Source organism: Cyanistes caeruleus, chromosome 6 (genome assembly GCF_971803275.1).
Source record: "Cyanistes caeruleus chromosome 6, bCyaCae1.hap1.1, whole genome shotgun sequence".
Taxonomy (NCBI): domain Eukaryota; kingdom Metazoa; phylum Chordata; class Aves; order Passeriformes; family Paridae; genus Cyanistes; species Cyanistes caeruleus.
Window position 1 is genome coordinate 45,418,772 of NC_141706.1, and position 19,253 is coordinate 45,438,024.

At 42.1% G+C, this 19,253-nt stretch overlaps 2 protein-coding genes across 5 annotated transcripts; one reads left to right on the forward strand and one right to left on the reverse strand.

Moving 5' to 3' along the window:
• Nucleotides 1–1,079: 1,079 nt before the first annotated feature.
• On the reverse strand, nt 1,080–9,497 carry FAM161B (FAM161 centrosomal protein B). 2 transcript variants are annotated; one of them, XM_023927840.2, is made up of 8 exons: nt 9,140–9,497; nt 7,415–7,977; nt 5,359–5,696; nt 4,847–4,965; nt 4,387–4,554; nt 3,808–3,907; nt 2,312–2,442; nt 1,080–2,098 (listed from the first exon to the last, which is right to left on the reverse strand). In XM_023927840.2, the coding sequence occupies exons 1-8, from the start codon at nt 9,286–9,288 to the stop codon at nt 2,008–2,010; spliced, it is 1,659 nt and encodes a 552-aa protein (XP_023783608.1). In that variant the 5' UTR covers nt 9,289–9,497; the 3' UTR covers nt 1,080–2,007. The 2 variants fall into 2 exon arrangements, with proteins under 2 accessions (XP_023783608.1, XP_023783609.1); XM_023927841.2 differs by lacking the exon at nt 1,080–2,098 and having other exon boundaries at nt 2,377–2,526; nt 9,140–9,486.
• An 89-nt stretch (nt 9,498–9,586) lies between these two features.
• COQ6 (coenzyme Q6, monooxygenase) lies at nt 9,587–18,979 on the forward strand. 3 transcript variants are annotated; one of them, XR_015288599.1, is made up of 13 exons: nt 9,597–9,793; nt 11,566–11,700; nt 12,421–12,479; nt 13,570–13,693; nt 14,134–14,264; nt 14,636–14,743; nt 14,828–14,890; nt 15,221–15,328; nt 15,726–15,928; nt 16,829–16,960; nt 17,052–17,167; nt 17,518–17,684; nt 18,825–18,979. XR_015288599.1 is itself a non-coding variant. In XM_023948203.2 (12 exons), exons 1-12 carry the CDS (start codon nt 9,640–9,642, stop codon nt 18,852–18,854), a joined length of 1,398 nt encoding a protein of 465 aa, XP_023803971.2. In that variant the 5' UTR covers nt 9,587–9,639; the 3' UTR covers nt 18,855–18,979. The 3 variants fall into 3 exon arrangements, 2 of the variants coding, with proteins under 2 accessions (XP_023803971.2, XP_086751343.1); XM_023948203.2 differs by lacking the exon at nt 16,829–16,960 and having other exon boundaries at nt 9,587–9,793; XM_086895217.1 differs by lacking the exons at nt 12,421–12,479; nt 13,570–13,693; nt 16,829–16,960.
• Nucleotides 18,980–19,253: the final 274 nt, after the last annotated feature.

The following is a 19,253-nucleotide window of genomic DNA, read 5'->3' on the forward strand; positions in this document are numbered from 1 at the left end:
CTCCAGTGAGATCTCTTCTTCTCTACAATATTTTTGTAGGTTAGCTGAAAGGGCAGTAAATGAGTATAAGCAAATGTTTTCATACAGTACAAAAATGCAGAACTGTAGCTGAAACTCTTTATTTCCATACCATTTTTGAGACATATTAAGAGACTACAGCTCTCTTTTAGGATTACAGAAATGTAATCCTCCTTTCAGAACAAAACTTTGTTTAGCAAGAGAGATGTGAGTTTCAGTTACCTAGCCTGATGCTTTTACTTTCATCACATTTCTGCAATTTCAGTTTAGGGACCAATATGAAGACTTTTAATTTATTTGTTATTATATTCATGCATGTCACCTTAGAATTTGTTTAAAATGATATGGCATAATAATTTAAACTTTCGTTCCTCACTTCTTACGGTTTCCCTTTTCACTTCACATACCTTTTTCTTTTGAAAAAAGAGATTTCTTTTTTCAGCACCATTAACCAGTTTTAGTAAATACCCTTTAAAATGTATGTATTAAAATTTCAGTCCCACTGCTCCAAATATATCCATACAAAGAGGCTTTAAACCACAGACTTAGAGCATGGAAGTAATCTTCTTTCCTTCCTCTTTCAATGTGGCAAAGCACAGTGACAGCATGGTTACATCACTGTTCTTTTCCAGGGGGTACCCAGAGAAGGAACAGCCTCTGTTTGTCCTATGCAATTAAACCTGTGCAGGAAATGGTACACTGGTAACAGCCTTCCTGGAACCTGCCAAGTAGCTTAAGCCTGTTCTCAGTGTGGAGACTGAGTCACAAACAAGAATGTTGCAGTCCGGTGCATTCAGCCTGTAATGTAGCAGTATGAAACCCCTGGGCCACAAATATTTGGACTTAATACTTTGTTATGATTAAAAATTACATTATTTCAGTTTTATATCTTTGTCTAATGTGGTAGCTCTGACAGGTACTGTCTTTCTGATTTGATAATTAGGCTGTGGTGTTACAGTGTAAAGAAAAAAGGATTGAGGTCAAAAGAGACACATCTTCCACTTAAGTAAGTGAGGAAAAGATGATTGATAAGGAAAATTGAGCAATACAGAAACATGATATCCATTTAAAAATATTTTAATGTCAAAGTGCAAAATTTTCAGAAAACATTCCAGGTGGCAAGGATTTTTATTTTTGAAATGGTTTTTAGTGTTTGGTAAAGGGAAATCACTAAAAGTGTGAAATACACCATTCAAGATGCAGTAGGCATTTGAGTGCAGCATGCTGGCAGGCAATACCTCATCTATTTTCCTCCAGAATCCATCTTTGATATCACAGTAATCATACAATTAGAAAAACAATAATTCAAAGTGATGCACTGTTTCACTTTGGTTGTTTTTTGGGCCAAATTAATGACGTAAATTGGTAATATGTTGAAACACTTTCAAGCCATGAAACATGGGAGATTTTTTTTATATAGGAAGACTATTGTTTCTTAGTAATGGGGGGAAGAAGCAGAGCGGGTAGTGGGTGAATGAAGAATTAACACCAGAGAAAGACTTCTCTGAGTCTTCACCCAAGGTGGGTCAAATCCTGATACTTGTTTTTGTAGAAATACCTTGTTTTAAAACATTCTACCGCATATGTGTCTGAAACAAGGTTTAGCACAGTGGAAGGCATTCTCCCTTTCCTGTGTGCTTCTGAGGCATGAATGCAAGGAGCTGACACTAGAGAATGCACCTCTTCAATCTTTCATATCTACTTTTATCCAAAGATAGTGCTTCAACCTCTAACTTGTTTTGTTGCCCATTAAAGTGAAAGAGCTCACACAAGGGACACTTTTGAAGACTAAGGGAGGCTGCAGGGTTTGCTGGGCTGAACAATACATACTCTAAACAACAGTTGTTTTTTTCCCTTTACTAAATTCTCCCATCTCACCCCACTGCAATTCTTAGGTGTTAGCTTAGACTATTAAATTCCTGAGGATTAATTTGGAAAATCTTGAACAAAAAAAATTAAGAGCTGATTGATGGATTCTTCTACGAGCTTTTATGTTGCCACTCCCTTTGTGCTCTGTTCCTCCTGAGGTACTCCTTCCTGTTCAGTACAGTCATCCTTTTCACCCCGAGGCTCAGGCAGCCTGCAGAAACAGTGATGGTTAAATACCAGAAATGGTTTGCCCCATGCATATGAAATAGCAATTTGGAGAGAGAGGCCACAATGCTTAAATAAGAGCAGTGAAGTTGATTTAATTTTTCCTACACTAGATTATAGAAAAACTGGAATGCATTAATGAACAAGGAAAATATTTTTAGTCACAGACAAAAGAGCTGTACTGCATTTTTTTTATTACCTGTGAACATCAGATTCTTCTTCCAGCAAGTCAGTGGCATCTTTCCCTTTTTTCCTTACAAATTCTTCGCTTAGGCCAACCTGCTGGAGGGTGCGTCTGTAGCGACGCTCTGCTCCTTGACGAGCATCTTGCTGTGAAATCGAAACTTAGTAAATACATAGAACTGGGGATTCCCCTTAGCAGTCAGCTTGTTTTGAAGTGCACATCTGAAGCTCCTAATGGGGACAAGAGGACAACACAACCTCCTGTCCAAAACTTTTGTAATCCATACAGTACAATAGGACAATGTCTAACATCTCTCTCTCAAAGCCAGAGCTCACATTTTCCTGCTTCAGTTCTTTTTTTACTTCCTTCTTCTGTTCTCCTCCTACCACATTCCAGTCTTACCAGACTGGTATACTTGTGTCTGAGTCCTAACTCTGACACTCAAAAACATGCGTGAAAACAGAGTTGTGTGAAATCCTGTAAGCACATTTGCTTGTAAGTGGTAAGAACTAACAACAGTGAAGTTAAATGGGAGAGTGCCTGTGAAATAGCTTCATATCAGCTCAATTTAAAAACAAGCATCTTGGATCCTATATCCTCACTGCCTCCAAATGAACCTTGCAAGTCAATGTAGTCTGTGATGAGGGTTTTCCAGAGGGACTGGCCAGTCCCTAAAGATTAAGGTGTTAGTAAGGAAGGATAGAAACCTAGTATCAACATGAGTGAAGACTATTGCTAAAAGTGAATTCTTATCCATCTGGTACATGGAAATATTACCAGTATTTATCATACATGTGTGTTCTCTGCCTCCATTATCAGAACAGAAAGCCTGATCCAGGAGGGTACTTTCTGTTGAGAAATTTTAAATTAGCATATTGTCCATGTATTGTCACTGTCTCTAACCAGTTGTAGTTCCTGCAAAGACTTGGAACTGAAGAGAAAACCCAGGGAAAAACAGTACAGATTGTATCTACACTTCAGGTGCAGTAGAGATTTGCAGCTGGATACCGTGTGATGGGTGAGATGTGCTGAATGCAGCCCCAGATTGCAAAGCCTACAGGTGATAAAAGCAACATAACCATCATTAATGTCCTGCCATAGCAGTAGAGATACAAAGGAAAAGTGCTTAACTGGAGAGGGTTTTAAGAAAAAGTTTTGCATCTCCAGACTGTAGTCTATGGTATTCAGGTGCAGAATAGGTATTTATTTAACTTCTGGTGTGATAAGGCCTTGATTTTGATCAGACCATATACTGTGATTGCAGTACATACTAGGAACTGGCAAGCTCCTAGAAATGAGTCTGAATGTTTTTTTTCAAGTGGTAGGAAGGAATTTAAATTATACTTTGCTGGATTTTCCATGTATTATTTTGCATGCAGTCCAGAGACTATGCAACCATTTGTACCTTCTTATCCATTAATTAATTTGAGACTGGATTTCTTAATGCCTGTCTTAAATGAAAGACAGTTTATCCTGTTGCCCAGAAACACTCTGGGACTTTGACCAGTTACCTTGGTGACCTGTTCGAAGAGGAATGGTCTGTTCTTGACTCGCAGCTGCATTTCTTCCAGCTCCTTTCTGTATTCTTTTGTTCTGTCTTGTATATTTTGCCTGAAATGGAAAAATTGCCTGCCTACTACAGGTTCCCTTTGACTGTAGCTGATCAGGAATAATTAATTCTCAGTGTTTCATTCTTTAAATTGCTTTGGTACTTCTCTTGATTCTGAATGCTGGGAAAAAAAAACCCTATTGCTCACAAGTAAAGGACTGATTAAGCAAAGCTCTTCTAGACTGCAAGCAAGCAAACAGTGTTCACATTTTTAGAAAATCTTGTCTCTTATGTGTTCTTTACCATCTTACACATTACAGTTGACTGGCTTGTACAAATTAATTTGTACAAATGTTAATCTAAAGGAAATGGTTCTGTATGGAAGGAGAAGTATGGAATTGTCAAGATATCCATATGAATGTGTAATGGATACAACAGCCAAAAAAGGTTAGGCTATTTTTAGACTCAATCTGTCCTAAAGAATTATCTGATGATCCTCAGTAGAGCAAACAGTTCTTTTTGTGCAGAGTAGGATACTGACCTGTTCTGTTTTGACTTCTCCTTTTGTGTTTCCTCCAGACTTTTATGAGGATCAAGGGCTTTTGCTCGGCTGTTCACAGACTTTTGCATAGCTTGACACTTCATTTTGTGTTTCTCCAGCCAATAAATTCCTTCTTTGTCCCCTTCCTTTTTGTTATCTTGGGCATATCTATATAGAAAAAAAAGTTACTGATGAGTCCATGTGGACTGCCAGACCACATGCTAGCTGGGAGTTTCACTTTTGTAGTCCTCTAAGGAGAAAAAACAAAATTTCAGCCATACAAGTATGCAGTTTCCAAAGCAACTGGGAGACAGAGTAAGATTTAGCAAAGAAAGAAGACAGGGAAACATTTAGGAAATGTATTGTTGATGTAGTTGATGTGATGAGGGAAAACACTGGTGGTTTTTCCTCCATATTGGTCAGTAGTTGTACAGTCTTGTAGACAAACTTTTCTACCTACCTAATAGCTGATTCCCTCTTTCTAGTTGCATCTGTAATATGCACAGGAAGGGTGTTGGAAGAGAGAGAGGAAAGTCCAGGCAGAGAGTGACTTTTTTGCACTGAAAGCTTCTGAGAATCCTGAAAGAAATGAAACTTCATTCAGTATATTTGTTCACAGACGGTTGCTAGTACAGAATCTCCTCTGTTATTTGCCTACCAAAGAGAACAGCTGGGGTATGAGAATGCACTCATTCTTCTCTCTTCCATCAGCAGAGATTTACATGTGGATGGGCTGAGGGACAAGGGGAAGGAGACATGATTAGAGCTATGAAAGGGTTACTGAGCCTTTGCTGTCATAGCTCATCTCTTTGTGTAGAATTTTGTTCTCGTTTGTTCTAGAATTCTGCAGTACTCTCAGTACAAGGTCAGAGGTCACAGGATGTTAACCATTAATAATTAAATGCTATAAACTTGAGAAGTTGGTATCTTGATCGGAAAAAGCAGTACCACAGAAATATCCAGGTATCTCACCTTAATCTTTTCATTAGCCTGCCTCTGCCTGGCATGGAGATTGGAGGTTCTTAGCTTGAATGGCTTATTATGAGTTGGCTCTTTGACTTCTTGTCTCCTTACTGTTTTCCTCTGAAACGCCCAGTAAAGTTCTTCAAAATCTGGTACTGTTGGATTAACCCTTGGTTTGAAGCTGAAACTTTTGTCCTGTAAGAAGCCAAGTCTTTCCTGCTTAGTTCTGGTAGCAGTTCGGGACTGAGGTTCCCTCCGACAGTTGCTGGTATTTATAGGAGCTACAGAGCTCTTGAGCAAATCCTTTGCTCTCATTTGAATACGGATTTCCCTGTAGAGTTCAGCTTCTAAAGGATCAAAAGGAAAGCAGTGAGAAGAGTATAAGTGACAAAAGGCTGTGAAATGGCCACTGCCCAAGTCTAGACTTTCCATTATGATGGCAGTTATACATACAGGGAGAGACCAAATCCTGTGCTCTCCTTCCCCCCCTTTTCAGCCCCTCTCTCCTCTGCCTTCCAGGGAAAAACAATTCAAACATGCCAGTAAAACCATGGTAGAGTCTCTTTCTTAGGAATTATTCTCTACCTATCTCTTAATTACTGGAGCAATAATTGAACAGGACTTCTCCCATTCTTAGGGGTCCCAGGTAACTTGCACCCTTTGTCTCCTTTGTCTTGCAGAAGTATTAATCTTCCATACCAGTCCCATACTATTTATATGGGACTTACAGCTATGTTGACTGTGTGGTATAAATGAGTTGTTTAAGTATACTTATAACAGATGATGGCTTTTCTATGTAATCTCCAGCAATAATTGTCTATATTGGAAAGGCTTTTAAGTAAGGAACATTTGATAGATAGATAGATCACGTTTTATGATTTCCGTGACAAACTTCCCATACAATATGTTTCAGATTATAGCATCAAACTGAAGTCCTCCCCTGTGCAGCTTCATTTTTGTGAAAATGCAGACAGTTGGTTGGGGGTTGGTTTTTTGCTTTTAAGGAAAAAAATACTGCTGTTTGCAAAATAAGATGGTTTTGAGTCAATTTATAGGGATTCATTGCCTCAAGTATGAAATGTTCATTTCTCCTTCCTTCTCATATGCCAGATAGAAATAAAACAAAGGTGTGTCCTTTGCTGCCTTTTACCTTTCTAATCCTTTTAGGTTAGTACACCCCAACAGAGTGTTTTCTGATGCAAACTGAACTGGTGTGTCCTCAAGAAGAAATCACTGGGAAACAGTAAAAAAGGAGAAAAGGATGAGAAAAGCCATGAGAATTATTATGGACTGGCTTAGTTCCCACATTCAAGTGTCAAGTCTGAACTGCTTACTTCAAACTTTCAACTGTGGTGGCCTAAGCCATTTGAAAGCAAGCAAGCATCAGTAACATTTCATTGGCTGTCCTGACTAGAATGGTCCTGGCAGCTACTTCCCTGTTTTGGCGCTTGGGCCAGTGCAAGTGGGAAGACACCTGGAAACATCAGAGAATGGCAGGAGAGACTGGACTACTACACTCTCACTTAGAACCAAACTAATTGCCCGATTTGGGCTCAGGAAATATTTTTCTCCTCTCCTAGGGGTTCTGTGCACAACTGATGACTTGGGTAGGAGTAAAATTGTCAGATCTAAGATACTGCATGGACCTTGGAGACCTATGGCACTACATCTGTCTTCATGTTTGTGCCACAAATCATCTCTGTCTCTTTAGTGTAACCAAAGTATGGAATCCAGTGCAGGGAAGGATTCCCAAACTGTCATGATCTACAGCAAAGTGGGTATGGAAATCTGTCTGAAGAGCTCAATGTGCCCACATTTTCTGGGAAGTGGAACAGAACTGCTGTTGCCAACACTGATACAAGACTACTAAATTTAAGGCACTCTACTGCAAGGGTATCTAAACAAAATGTAATGACCAGTGACACACAGGAGACTCAACAACACCAGGGGACACTGGCCTTAGGCTCCAAGTGATGTCCTACAGGCCATGATCTTACCTCCCAGCATGGAAACAGCAAAGGACAGGCAGGGAGGTGTTTTTACAGAAAGAGGCCTGGCATGTTACCTTTGAGTTTATCTCCAAGAAGTGAGTCATAAGTAGATTTAGGAACTTTTTTACTGGCTTGCTTCTGTTTGGAGCTCTCATTTGGGGCTGCTGCTGACAGGAATTTTTGTCTGATAGCTTCTTTCTTTTTCTCTTCCTTCTCCAGAAAACTGAAGGGCCGCTGCGTTGAGAGTAGCAGCTCCTTTCTTTTCTGTGTTGCTGCTTGCCTGCGAATCTCATTCTGCTCCATTATTTCCTGATAAAGGGGCAGAAACACATGTGCAGGTACAGGCTGTGCCCGGAATTGTTTCTGACATTCAGCTTCATCCTGGCTTTGCCTTTTGTCTCTTGGTTTGTCTAGTTCAAGAAACATGTATGACTTCATCAACTCGGACTTTTTGCGAGCTTCCCGTAGTGTCATTTTGAAAGGCTGAGGGATGGTGATGGAAGGAATCCAGGGAGATGAAGCGCTTTTTGGCCTCAAGCGAGACTTAGGAAACAAGTGAGGCTTTTGCTGATCCCAGGCACTGTCTGAGGTGAGGTCGGTCAAAGAACTGGACTGCCTTATGTTACCAGATGTATGACTAAGACAAAGACATTATGAAGGGGAAATAAGTGAAATTATTAAAAAACAATTTAAAGAAGGGAGACACTATTGATTAAGAGAAAGACACTGTAGGCTGAGCAGGTTTTTAAAAGACAGGTCTAGGGTTTGTCATTCTCAGGCTCCATATTTTGCTTTGCTACCAAAGTTCGTGAGCAAAGCTTTGCTAAAATGGAAGTTAGGTCTACTTAGCCTTGTCATGCAATTTATTATGCTGCTAGTACTCTATTGCCAGAAAGGCCACAAGCAAACCATAAAGTTCCAACTTTAGGGCTATCTTGCTAATAGCTACTGACCATAACAGACAAACGCACAAGAGGCAATAAGGCACACAGATGCACAAATCCTAACAAACAGTACCAAATGCTAGCATTCCTGGGATGCTGATGGGAAAGTCATTACGAGAAACTTGAGTTTAGTGTGATGTTTGAGAGGTTCAGCTAGAAACTTTGTACCTGAGAAGATGACCATATTATCAATAATAAGAAAAAAAACCCACTTGAGACTATCCTGGGTCTCATTAAAATAGCCAACTTCTCATAGGATGTCTGAGGATAATTGTGAAAGTGAGCGAAACTTAGATTTTAGGGAAGGAATAAATGCAGGCAAAAGGAAGGATCAACATGAATCAGAATGAACCAAGAACAGGAAATAGGGGAAAAAAGTGGGGGAGACAGAAGGTGCAGATCATGTGTGAACAGACTCTTGGTCAATACACTTGCTGGTGATTGCTGCAGTCTCTTCTTCTTCATAAACTATTTCCTCTGTAAGAGTGTGCACGTGTGACCTGATAGTGAATGCCAAGCTAGACTAATCACAAGGAAAGTCAGCTGAGAGCTCGACCTTGGAAAGCCCACAGCTCTGAAGACTGAATACTGGATAGAAACGTGTGTGATCTGCTGGCACATTTTAAGCATGATTAGCTAATGAGTGAGGCGGGGATTTGTGCTGTTCGTGTTTTATGTGAATGCTGCTTACGTGGGCACCTTCTGACCCCATCCTCCCTGCTGTGACTGCACTTGTGGCCAGTGTGTTGGCACTATACACGTGCATTTTGGGACTTCATGCTCCGCCTCCTCACTGGCCAGGAGGAGAAGGAATCCTGCACCCCAGCCTGACATCCTTACCGGGTATCATCCTACCTGAGAGCCTCCCTCAGCTTCTCACGCAGAACTTCCGCCTCCCTCCTGAAACCCTCCAGCTCCTCATCTTCTTCGAACACCCCGAGGTCACCCCATAACTCTGCCTGGCATGGTACGCCCGCTTCTAACGGAGACCGCCGGCCCCCCATCCCGAGAGGATGCTCCCAGCTCCTTGCCCGGCGGCGGGAAACGCAGGAGTCGGCGTGTTACAGCCTGAGGGGATGTCGCGTCACCTGGAAGAAATGAAATAAATCGGGAAGTGCCGGTTTTGGGGTTGCGACCCCGCCTCCCCACCCGGGAGCGCCGCGGCCGGGCCACCGCTCGCCGGCGGGCCACCGCCTCAGTCCGCCCCGCCCCCGCTCCGCACCAATCAGCGCGGCCGGAGGCGCTCGGACCCGCCCACTTGGCCTCACGTAGCCAATCGGACGCGAGGCCGGCGGCGCGCACAGCCGTTGTCATGGTTGCGCGGCGCCACTTCCGCCCGCCGTCAGTTCCGCGCCATGGCGGCGCTGCGCGGGCTGCGGGCCCTGCTCACTGCGCGCCTCAGGGCCGGGCCCCGCGCCCCGCTCCGCTCCACCGCCTCCGCCCCGCCGCTCTACGATGTGGTGGTGTCGGGCGGGGGCATGGTCGGGAGCGCCATGGCCGCCGTGCTGGGTAAGACTGTGACACTTTCACCCGCGGTGTGAGATAACCGTGTATAGGATCCCAATGTCCAGGATCCTGCTGTGGGATCTCCTTGATCCTGCGTCCTCGTGTGACAACGCTCTAAAGTTGACCTAAAGCTGTTTGGTGAGCTGATCAGTGATGAGCCCAGCCGTATCCGTGGGCGTGCACAGCTGTTAATGGAGCCATTAATTGGAGTTTTATACATTGTAGTGTTTCTGTCAAACATGCTCACCCTTAAATAGCTGATGGATAAAGTAGCTGAAAATGGTTTTCTGATTATAGAATGATAGAATGGGTTGGGAGGGACCTTAAATACGACCTAGTTCCCAGCCCCTGCTGTGTGCAGGGACACCTTCCATAGGCCGGGTTGCTCTTAGCCACATCCAGCCTGGCCTCAAACACCTCCAGGGTTGGGACATTTACAGCTTTTCTGAGCAACCTGTTCCAGTGCCTCACCATCCTCACAGCAAAGAACCTCCTCCTAATATCTAACCTAATCCTACTCTCACTTTGAATTCATTCCCCCTTGTCCTGTCACTACATGATGTAAAAATTCCCTTTTTGTCTTGCTTGTGGGCTCTCTTCAGGTACTGTAAGGCCACAATTCAGTCACTCCTAAGCCATCTCTTCCAGGCAGAACAAACCAAATTCTCTCAGCCTTTGTAGGAGAGGTGCCACATCCCTCTAATCATTATTATCTGATCCCAAGTTTCATTCTCTAGCCCTGTATTTTAAACACTGGAATACCAGGTTATAATGGATTTCTTCTTGCTTTGTATCATAAGAGATCCTGAGAGTACTGTCTGCTTTTTTATTTGCAACATGGATTCAGAATAGTGCAGTAGTGACAGAAACCTAAAAAAAATAGTGCACAGAAGATCAAAGATCCTGAGCAATAAGTGCTTGGAAAGTATAAGGGTTTACATTGCAAGTTTAAGTTCTGCTTGTATTGTTAAACAAGAGCACAGTGGACTTGAGACAGCATAAAGATCCCCTCCAGCAGTGATATCTAAGGCTGACAAGCAGGTTTGGGACCTCTCAGGAGATGAGGTTATTACTTGCATAATCTAGAAAATATGTCCACGACACTGCTGTCTTTAGGGCTGCTGTAGCAGTAAACTCTAGATGTTGCAAGGAGACCACTTCTGTCCTCAGTGGTGGAGGACATCTTCTACATCTGTAGGGGTTGGATGCTGCAAGCGTGGCCAGGTCAGCTGCGGTGTAATACACTTGAGTCTTCATTTTTTTTTCTCAGTTTTCTTTAACTTTTTAAGGTTTAAAGTCTAAACTGCCTGTGCTATTCCATTGTCAGAATGTAAGGACAGAGAAAATATTAATGTAATTGCTATGCATCACAGAAGTTTTATTTTGATCTCTTTTTCTAAAAAGAGAATTTATCTTTAAGCTCTGGAAAATGTGTTCTGTACATGGAGTAAACATTACAGATTTCACTTGATAATATTCCAGTAATTAATTTTCATTAGAAAATGGCACAAATTTGTACAAAAATGTAAGGTTTATGTAAAAGGAAAATACGTAATCCTTGCTTTAGCAGCAGAAGAGTTGTCCATCTCAATAATAGGACTGTACTTGTAAAACTTTAACATACAAAAGTTTAGTTGCCTGGTCAAAACCTGTATTGTATATGTATTTCTTTATTAAGTGTTGCATCTGCTCTTTCTTATTACAAAATCTCAGTTGTTTTGTTTTTGAGATTTTTGCAGGAGCATTGTAACAAAGCATGTATTTGCTTACTTTAGGGCATGACATCCACTTCCATGATAAAAAGATTGCTTTGCTGGAGGCTGGTCCTAGGAAAGAATACAGTCACATGCCAGACAGTTACAGTAACAGGGTCAGTTCCATCTCCCCAGGATCAGCAACCCTTCTAAGCAGTAAGTATGATTTTGCTGTTTGCATTTTTAACATTTATATTTGAGCTGGCTTTGTTTAAACAAAACCCCTTTTGATCATGTGCTGCCTTTACCCTAACATCAATAGAATTATTTGCATTTGTCTCTACAAGCTGGTTATGGTTATTAAATCAAAATTATCTTGACAACATGGATCTGAGTTCTGGTATCTTGGTCTGATTTGTTATTACGTAAGTATTTGTGACTTTAGGCTAGTGAGAGGTTGTAAGGTGCTCTTTACAGCACCTGCAGTGTTCAATTCATAAAAGCAGCTTAGTGCTTTGTAGTCTGGTAACTCAGTCTTCAATTAATGAGGATTAATTATCACTTTAAAGATATATTTGAGTCTTGGTTCCTTATGGAGAAAGAAATGTTCTATACAAATAATGGGTGTGCATTTCTGTGTCTGTTTTATTACCCAGTGATGGAACAGGTAGAGTTGTCTGTTAGGTCAGAGGTTCATGGAGAGCTCTTGTTTCTTTCCTGCTGGCTTGTGTTAACAGTAAAACAGTGTGATTCTGGAGCTGTGATAGCAGCTGTGATAGACTGAGGCAGACATGGCACTAGGGATGGTGCAAGCCAGGCCTGAGCATAGTCAGGGAAGGGTGGAGGAGAGTGTGGAGTGAGCTTCATTTTTGTTTTGGTCTCAGTGTCACATGTGACCCTGTATCTCCATGTATTCATGTCCTTTTTCTGTTTCAGGCTGTGGTGCCTGGGATCATGTCTGCAGCCTGAGACTCAAACCATTCCAGCGAATGCAGGTGCCTGACTTAGGGCTGCAGACACACCACGTGTCTGTCTACTCTGAATCTCAGAATTACTTACATCAATGATACAAAGGTTTTTCTTTCTGTGGTAAAGGGCAGGTCATGCTTATGCTCATTTCTGTCCCTTTTTTGTGAGTAGCAGTCTGCTCAATAGTACCTGTCCTTGGGGTCTTGACGTTATGGTCTGAAAGGTGGATTCCTAATGGCAGCTGTAGATATTGAGGCGTGGGTATTAGCCAGGAAATAATGGTGTATTGGTTTGGCTGCAATAGAGTTTCTTCTCTTCATGGTAGCTTGTGTGGGACAGTGTTTCAGATTTGTGTTGGAAACTGTTGATAACAGAGGGATGTTTTAGCTATTGCTGAGTAGCGCTTACACAGTGCCAAGGCTGCCTCTGCTTCTCACACTGCCCTGCCAGTGAGCAGGCTGGGGGTGCACAAGAAGATGGGAGGGTACACAGGGTACGCTGGCTGATAATCCATACCATATGGTGTCATGCTCAGCAATAAAAGCTGAGGAAAAGAAGAAGGAAAGATGGGAAGTTTGGAGTGATGGCGTTTGTCTTCCCAAGTAACCATTGAGCTTGATGGGGCCCTGCTCTCCTGGGGATGGCTAAACACCTGCTTGCCCTTGGGAAGCAGTGGTTTAATTCCTTGGTTTGCTTTGCTTGCACATGTGGCTTTTGCTTTTCCTATTGTAATGTATTTACCTCCAGCAATGAGTTCTGTACTTTCATCCGTCCAGTTTTGTTCCTCATCCCAGTGCAGGGGAGTAAGGAAGCAGCTGCATGGCGCTGAGCTGCCTGCTGGGGTTAACCCACAGCAAGGTTGTAGGGTAACTTTATATGTCAATTATGTAACAGAAAAGTAGGGATAGAAAACTTGACTTGGAATTATTTTTGAACTTAATTTAAACCATTTAATGAAATTAGTTATGTGGTGCACTTTAGTAGCTGGAAATGGAGAGTAATCCAGGATGTTTCCTCTAGTTCTGTATTTCTGGATGACTATGTCTTTTTGCTGTTAAGTCCCTGAAATGGACTTCTTTATCACGTAGCTTCATGTGATGTATTTTTTCTTTGTAGGTGTGGGATGCTTGTTCAGAAGCCATGATCGTTTTTGAGAAAGATGACTTAGATGACATGGGTTACATAGTGGAGAATGATGTCATTATGTCTGCTCTCACAAAACAGTTAGATGCAGTAGCAGGTAGTGCACAACTTCTTCAATGCTTTATTTGCTGCAGATAGCATTCAGTTACTTGCCTTCTATTGTGTGTACTAAGTCTTGAGAGGCAGAAATTCATCTAACAAATAACTCTTGAGAAATGGGCAGCTTCTGGAATTGGGAAGGGAGGGAGAAATCTGACCTCAAAAGGCTACAGAGCAGGAAAGCACTTGCATATGTAGTTCTCCAGAATACAGTCTCTCCAAAACTGGACTTAATTAAAAGATCTGTAGCTTCTTGTCCAGAGCAGGCCTTGCAGTGACAAGGGGTTATCCATATCTGCTCTTTTGGGGTGCCTTGAGAATTGTAGGGTGAGCTCCAAGGGTGCTGTTAAGACACGCATGGCCGTGGCTGTTGTAGCGATGTTTCCTTTTTTCCTGTCCATATCCTGCTTTGACCCTGGTACTCTGTGTTCCCATCAGACCGGGTGGAGGTGTTCTACAGGAGCAAAGCAGTTGGGTACACCTGGCCCCTTCCTTCCCACAGCTGTGGCACAAGCCCTTGGGTCCAAGTTGAGTTAGCTGATGGACGCAGACTTCAGACCAAGCTGCTGGTAACAAAACTCTTTATTTCTGTTGATAAGGTGTCATCTCTAACCTAAGTCCTTTCCACTGGGTTTGGTTCTGATTCCATGTGTGCCACTCCACCCATGTGGAGTGCTAGAGTGAGGTGAGTGGCTAACCCTGTCAGAGAGGGTGTGGGACACTGGGCATGGCCTTCTCTCTGCCTGGTGCAAGGAGATGCTGCTGAATTCAAGAGGAGCAGAAGGGGCCACCTCTTCTGGTTTTGGGGGATTTTTTTTTTCCTTCCTGAATGAACAGACAATATATATAGATGCAGGCTGAGGTTTTTAGAGTGAAATATTAGCTCCAGTTCTTTCTAGGAGCTGCTGAAGAAGTTGCTTTGCATCTCTTTGTTTTACAGATTGGTGCGGATGGCCATAACTCCATGGTCCGGAAGGAAGCTGAAATTAAGAACATTGAACATCAGTATGACCAGTCAGCTGTGGTGGCAACTCTCTATTTATCTGAGGTAAAATTCTGTTAAACTGACTCTTCATAAGCAGTAGAACATAAGAGGGTGATCTGGCTGTCCACTGGCTTCTTTCCACTGTAGGCCACAAACAACAGTGTAGCATGGCAGCGGTTCCTTCCCACTGGGCCAATTGCGCTTCTTCCGGTAAGGTGTCTGTATTTTTTTAATGTTTTTAAAAAAATTTGTGGTCTAATAACTTTATTTCTGTCCATGCCTTTCTGCGTTGGTTCTGTCTCTTAAGAATTTGCATATCTGCCTTTTACTCTTAATTTGTTTCATTTTTCCCCTCCTGCTGTCTCACTTTCACCTTGGCATTTCCCAATGTACTTGGGACCAACTTGTAACAAGTTGGGTTGAAACTGTAATTTTCAGAAAGATTGGTGTGAGGGAGGGCAGTGGGGAAATCTTTGCACTGAATATTTATTTTTGTTTCTTTTTCTCTTGATATTTTCCCTTGACATTCTCTTAAACTAGCTATCTGACACTGCCAGCTCTCTGGTCTGGTCTACATCTCATGACCACGCAGCAGAACTTCTCACTATGGATGAGGAAAGCTTTGTGGATAGCATCAACTCTGCCTTTGTGAGTATCAGCCTCCTGACAGGGAAAAGGCTTTAAGAAATAGAACTGAATCCTATAGCTTAAACAACAGTAATGGGAGAGGTGGATTTTGAAGTTCCTTCCTCTGGTGAGAGTGATATTAAAGAGGCACTTAGCAAATAAAAGATGACCCCTTGGGACTAAATTAGGTTAGTTCTGAAAGTCACAGAAGTTAACCTAAATTTCCAAAAGGTAGGAAGAGTAGGCTCATCTTAGTTGGAAATTTGTATGTCCTAAAATGGTGAAGATAGTTTTTTCTATCGTATAGTTTTGTCCAAGTGGTTAAAATTCAGTATTTGGAACTCGCATATTTTTTCAGCTGGGTTCTTTTATGGGTCTAGTTTGGGTCAACTTCCAAAGATTTCTTTGTCTGTTTCAGTGGAGCAACATAAACCACTCTGACTTCATTGACACTGCTGGGGCCATGTTCCGTTCTGCCATTTCACTCCTGAAGCCCTCAGGGACTGCAGTCCGTCAGCTGCCCCCAAGTGTTGCTAAAGTAGATCCAGAGAGCCGAGCCATGTTCCCTCTTGGAATGGGGCACGCGACAGAGTACGTCCAGCACCGCGTGGCTCTTATCGGGTAAGGTCCTCAGTGGCAGCCCTTGGCTGGGCAGGTGGCACGTGGTTAGAAATGATGTGAGGATAGCAAATCCCAGTCAGCAAATTAGATGTTAGAAATAATATATTGTTCCAGTTTGACTTTATCCAGGTCCAGTTTGTTCTGTGTGCTCTCATGTCCTTTTGTATGAGTGACTTTCTGCCCATTATCTGTGCTTTCTGTGTAAATTGAAAGATAATTATTTCCCTTTTCTGGTTTGCACAGTCCAGTGAAACAATCCAGTATCTCATACTGGATCTGTACTTCCCTTTACATTGTACCAGCCATTCTGTGCACCAGTTTGAATTTTAAACTCACCTTTCTTGAACACAAATGACAAAAGTTACTCCATGTGGGACATCAGAGACTTTTGTATGGTAGCCTGTTCAAACAGGAAAATACCTAATTTCTTATAGTCTAAGGTCAAATGTGCTTTCTTCTCTGCCCCAGCTGCAGTATGGTGGTAGCCTTTAGTAATTCTTGGATGCTGTGCTACACTTCTGTGTGGTGCACTTTTCACCTTTCCAACCTGTGAACCACTTTACGCTTGAGAGCACACTGTGCTTTATAGCTTGGTGAAGCACACGATCTTGCATTTCATGTCAAAACTTAATTTAATATCTCTAACTTTGTGACTGATATCAATGTTTGTCTTTGAGCTTTAGAGATAAATCCATTTGTAGAAGAACCCAATTTGATTTCTATTCAATGATAATCCCACCTCTCCTTTATACTCATGATGTCTGTCCACTTTGTGTTTGTGCAATGTGCATTAACAGAGCTCCTGTTGTGCTGAGGTCACTTACAAAAACATAAAGGCCTGTTCCACGTGTGATCTGAGAGGACTTTGGCTAGTCACCTCTTTATAATTTTTCCTTTCAGACCTGCTTTTTTGTTACCTCCCCTTTGTCTTGCTTCTTACAACTGGAGAGGCAGTCAGGTAGTTCAGCATAGCATGCAAGGAGGTACTGGATAAAGCGCATGTGCTGCTCTAAGGTGGTTCATTGCAAAGAGGTGAGGAGTGCTACACTGATCCCTTCTGGGGTATGTCAGCTGCTCTGGCTTTCTTCAAGAAGGGAAATAAATTTGTCTTCTCTTGCTCCAGGGATGCAGCACACAGAGTCCACCCACTTGCAGGACAAGGAGTGAACCTGGGCTTTGGTGATATTGCATGTTTAGCTCATCACCTCAGTGCAGCAGCCTTCAACGGGAGCGATCTGGGTAAGGGTCCAAGCCAACACAGTGGCAGTAAGAGGATTAGTCTTCCAGGCCTTTGCTGCAGTACTTCTGGTTAAATGTGTTGGTGTCTTGTGTTTGAAAGCTTTATTGAAGCAAAGTTCTGATGTCCATTGGCTGTGGAGCAGTTCACGATTCCTGGATGCAGTTTCCATCCCAAAAATCTTAAAGCTGCTTTAAAAAAGATAAAGCTCTGCAGGATGGCAGAGACGTGGTGACATGAAGAGCAATAGCTGGTGTTCTTTCAGTTGCCAGAGGAAACTGCTCTATAGATAAGATACACAATTGTTTGTGGCACATCAAGTGTGATAGAAGTATTCAATTATCTCTTCCAGGCTCCTTAAAACACCTTCTCAAGTTTGAAACAGAACGACAGAGGCATAATGTCTCCTTGATAGCTGCTACTGATGTGCTAAAAAGGCTGTACTCTACCACACTGGTTCCTCTGGTGTTGCTGAGGACATGGGGATTGCAAGCAACAAATGCCCTGCCTCCTGTCAAAGTAAGGATCTCACTTCAGTGAGAGCTGCAGGAATTGTCCAAAACTACTCATGAAATATGCACAACATGTAAAGGTCTTTGTTTGTTTGTTTGTTCGTTTTAAATGAAACATTTTTGATTGGAAAATACTAGTTTAAACTAGGGGATTTGTATCCTTAATGGGCTTGAGGACTTCTAAATAACTGATGTCTCACTGGTGACGTTTATGGTTTTTTTCCTGCAGCACAAGGGAATATAAAATATCTAAGTATCTTAAGTTCTGTATCAGCAATTGGGAGTTAGAGGTCATCAGAAGTCTTTGGCTTTATTTTACTATGGAATTAAAATGTCAAACCTTGAATTGTATTCCAGCAATGCACAGAGAAAACAGGCCTGTGATGCCACATCTTCTCTAAGACATTGGATGACTTCACAGATGCAATGTGCAGCCACACTTACCTGTTCCTGTGCTGTTTTGCCTTGTGAATTGTTCCCTCATAGCAGAATTTCAAGTCTCTAAAATGAAAATTACCTGAGGAAGGCAGTGGTGAGGAGTTTCAGTCTTAAAACACAGACACTCTGTTTGCAGCCTATCTGCCTGAAGTCCTCACCCTCTTAACCCAGTTTCTGGATTTTTGTGAGGTTCCTTAAGCCCTCTGCTCTCAAAGCTCCCAAGCACCAGCAAATTAGATTCTTATTTTTGAATTTCGATTTTTATTTCATTTATCCTTCATCTTCATATTAAACACAGGTGCCCTGTTTCCTTTGTGTTATGGTCACAGTTGAGACACTTCCTCAGTTGAAAATCAGTACATTCCTAAGGCAGAGCAGCTGCCACTGGCATGGGGCCTTCATTAAGGAAGACTATGCTGCTGCTTCAATGCTCACAAGTTTTTTTCTCTTTCTCTGTTTAAAAGGAAAAAAACAAACAAAAATGTATTTTCTGAGCACAGAACCCATTGCTAATAGCAGTTTTGCGCTACTTGGGAAGGAAAGGAATGCTACGATTTTGAGAATGTTCTAGGACATAGGGATAGTTTCCCTGCATGTAGCTAAAACGAGTGGCCAAGAACTGTTGTTCATTTATATGAAAGGGAAGGTGCCTGAAGATTCTTTCTAGAACACATGCTTATGAATTACTTGTCTTCTTCTTCTCTTTTAGGAGCAAATCATGGCTTTTGCCAGCAAGTGATCTGTTGTCAGTCTGCCTGTCAGCAGCCTGCCTATGAATGCACTGCCCATAAAAGGACTGTGACTGACTTGAATCTTTGAATTGTTATTTTAATTTACAATAAAACTGAGCTGTGTATTACATCATCCACTGGTTTATGCAAAAGCTGTCTTATTTGCCCTCCTCAAGAGGATTTAGGATTTCTTTCCATAGTACCACGATGTCTTCAGCCACAGTACAATGTACAAATGTACAATGTGCTTTTAATTTGGGCCTCTGGAATTGAAGATTGAGGTACAAACAGCTGTCTGTCTTTTGGCAAACACAATGCTGAATTTTTCCAACTGCTGGTTCATTTTTAACAGCTTTTGCTGCTTAATCACTTTCCGTTTCTTCTGGTAAGATTTCTAGACCTATGCC

Excerpts from the sequence above, each read along its gene's own strand:
- FAM161B (XM_023927840.2), bottom strand. The coding sequence starts at position 9,288 with ATGGGGGGCCGGCGGTCTCCGTTAGAAGCGGGCGTACCATGCCAGGCA. Across the intron at positions 5,697-7,414 it reads TCTTGGAGATAAACTCAAAG|AAGCTGAACTCTACAGGGAA; the intron begins GTAACATGCCAG and ends TTGATCCTTTAG. Across the intron at positions 2,443-3,807 it reads TCTTCGAACAGGTCACCAAG|CAAGATGCTCGTCAAGGAGC; the intron begins GTAACTGGTCAA and ends TCGATTTCACAG.
- COQ6 (XM_023948203.2), top strand. The coding sequence starts at position 9,640 with ATGGCGGCGCTGCGCGGGCTGCGGGCCCTGCTCACTGCGCGCCTCAGG. Across the intron at positions 14,891-15,220 it reads GGCCAATTGCGCTTCTTCCG|CTATCTGACACTGCCAGCTC; the intron begins GTAAGGTGTCTG and ends CTCTTAAACTAG. Across the intron at positions 15,329-15,725 it reads ATAGCATCAACTCTGCCTTT|TGGAGCAACATAAACCACTC; the intron begins GTGAGTATCAGC and ends TGTCTGTTTCAG.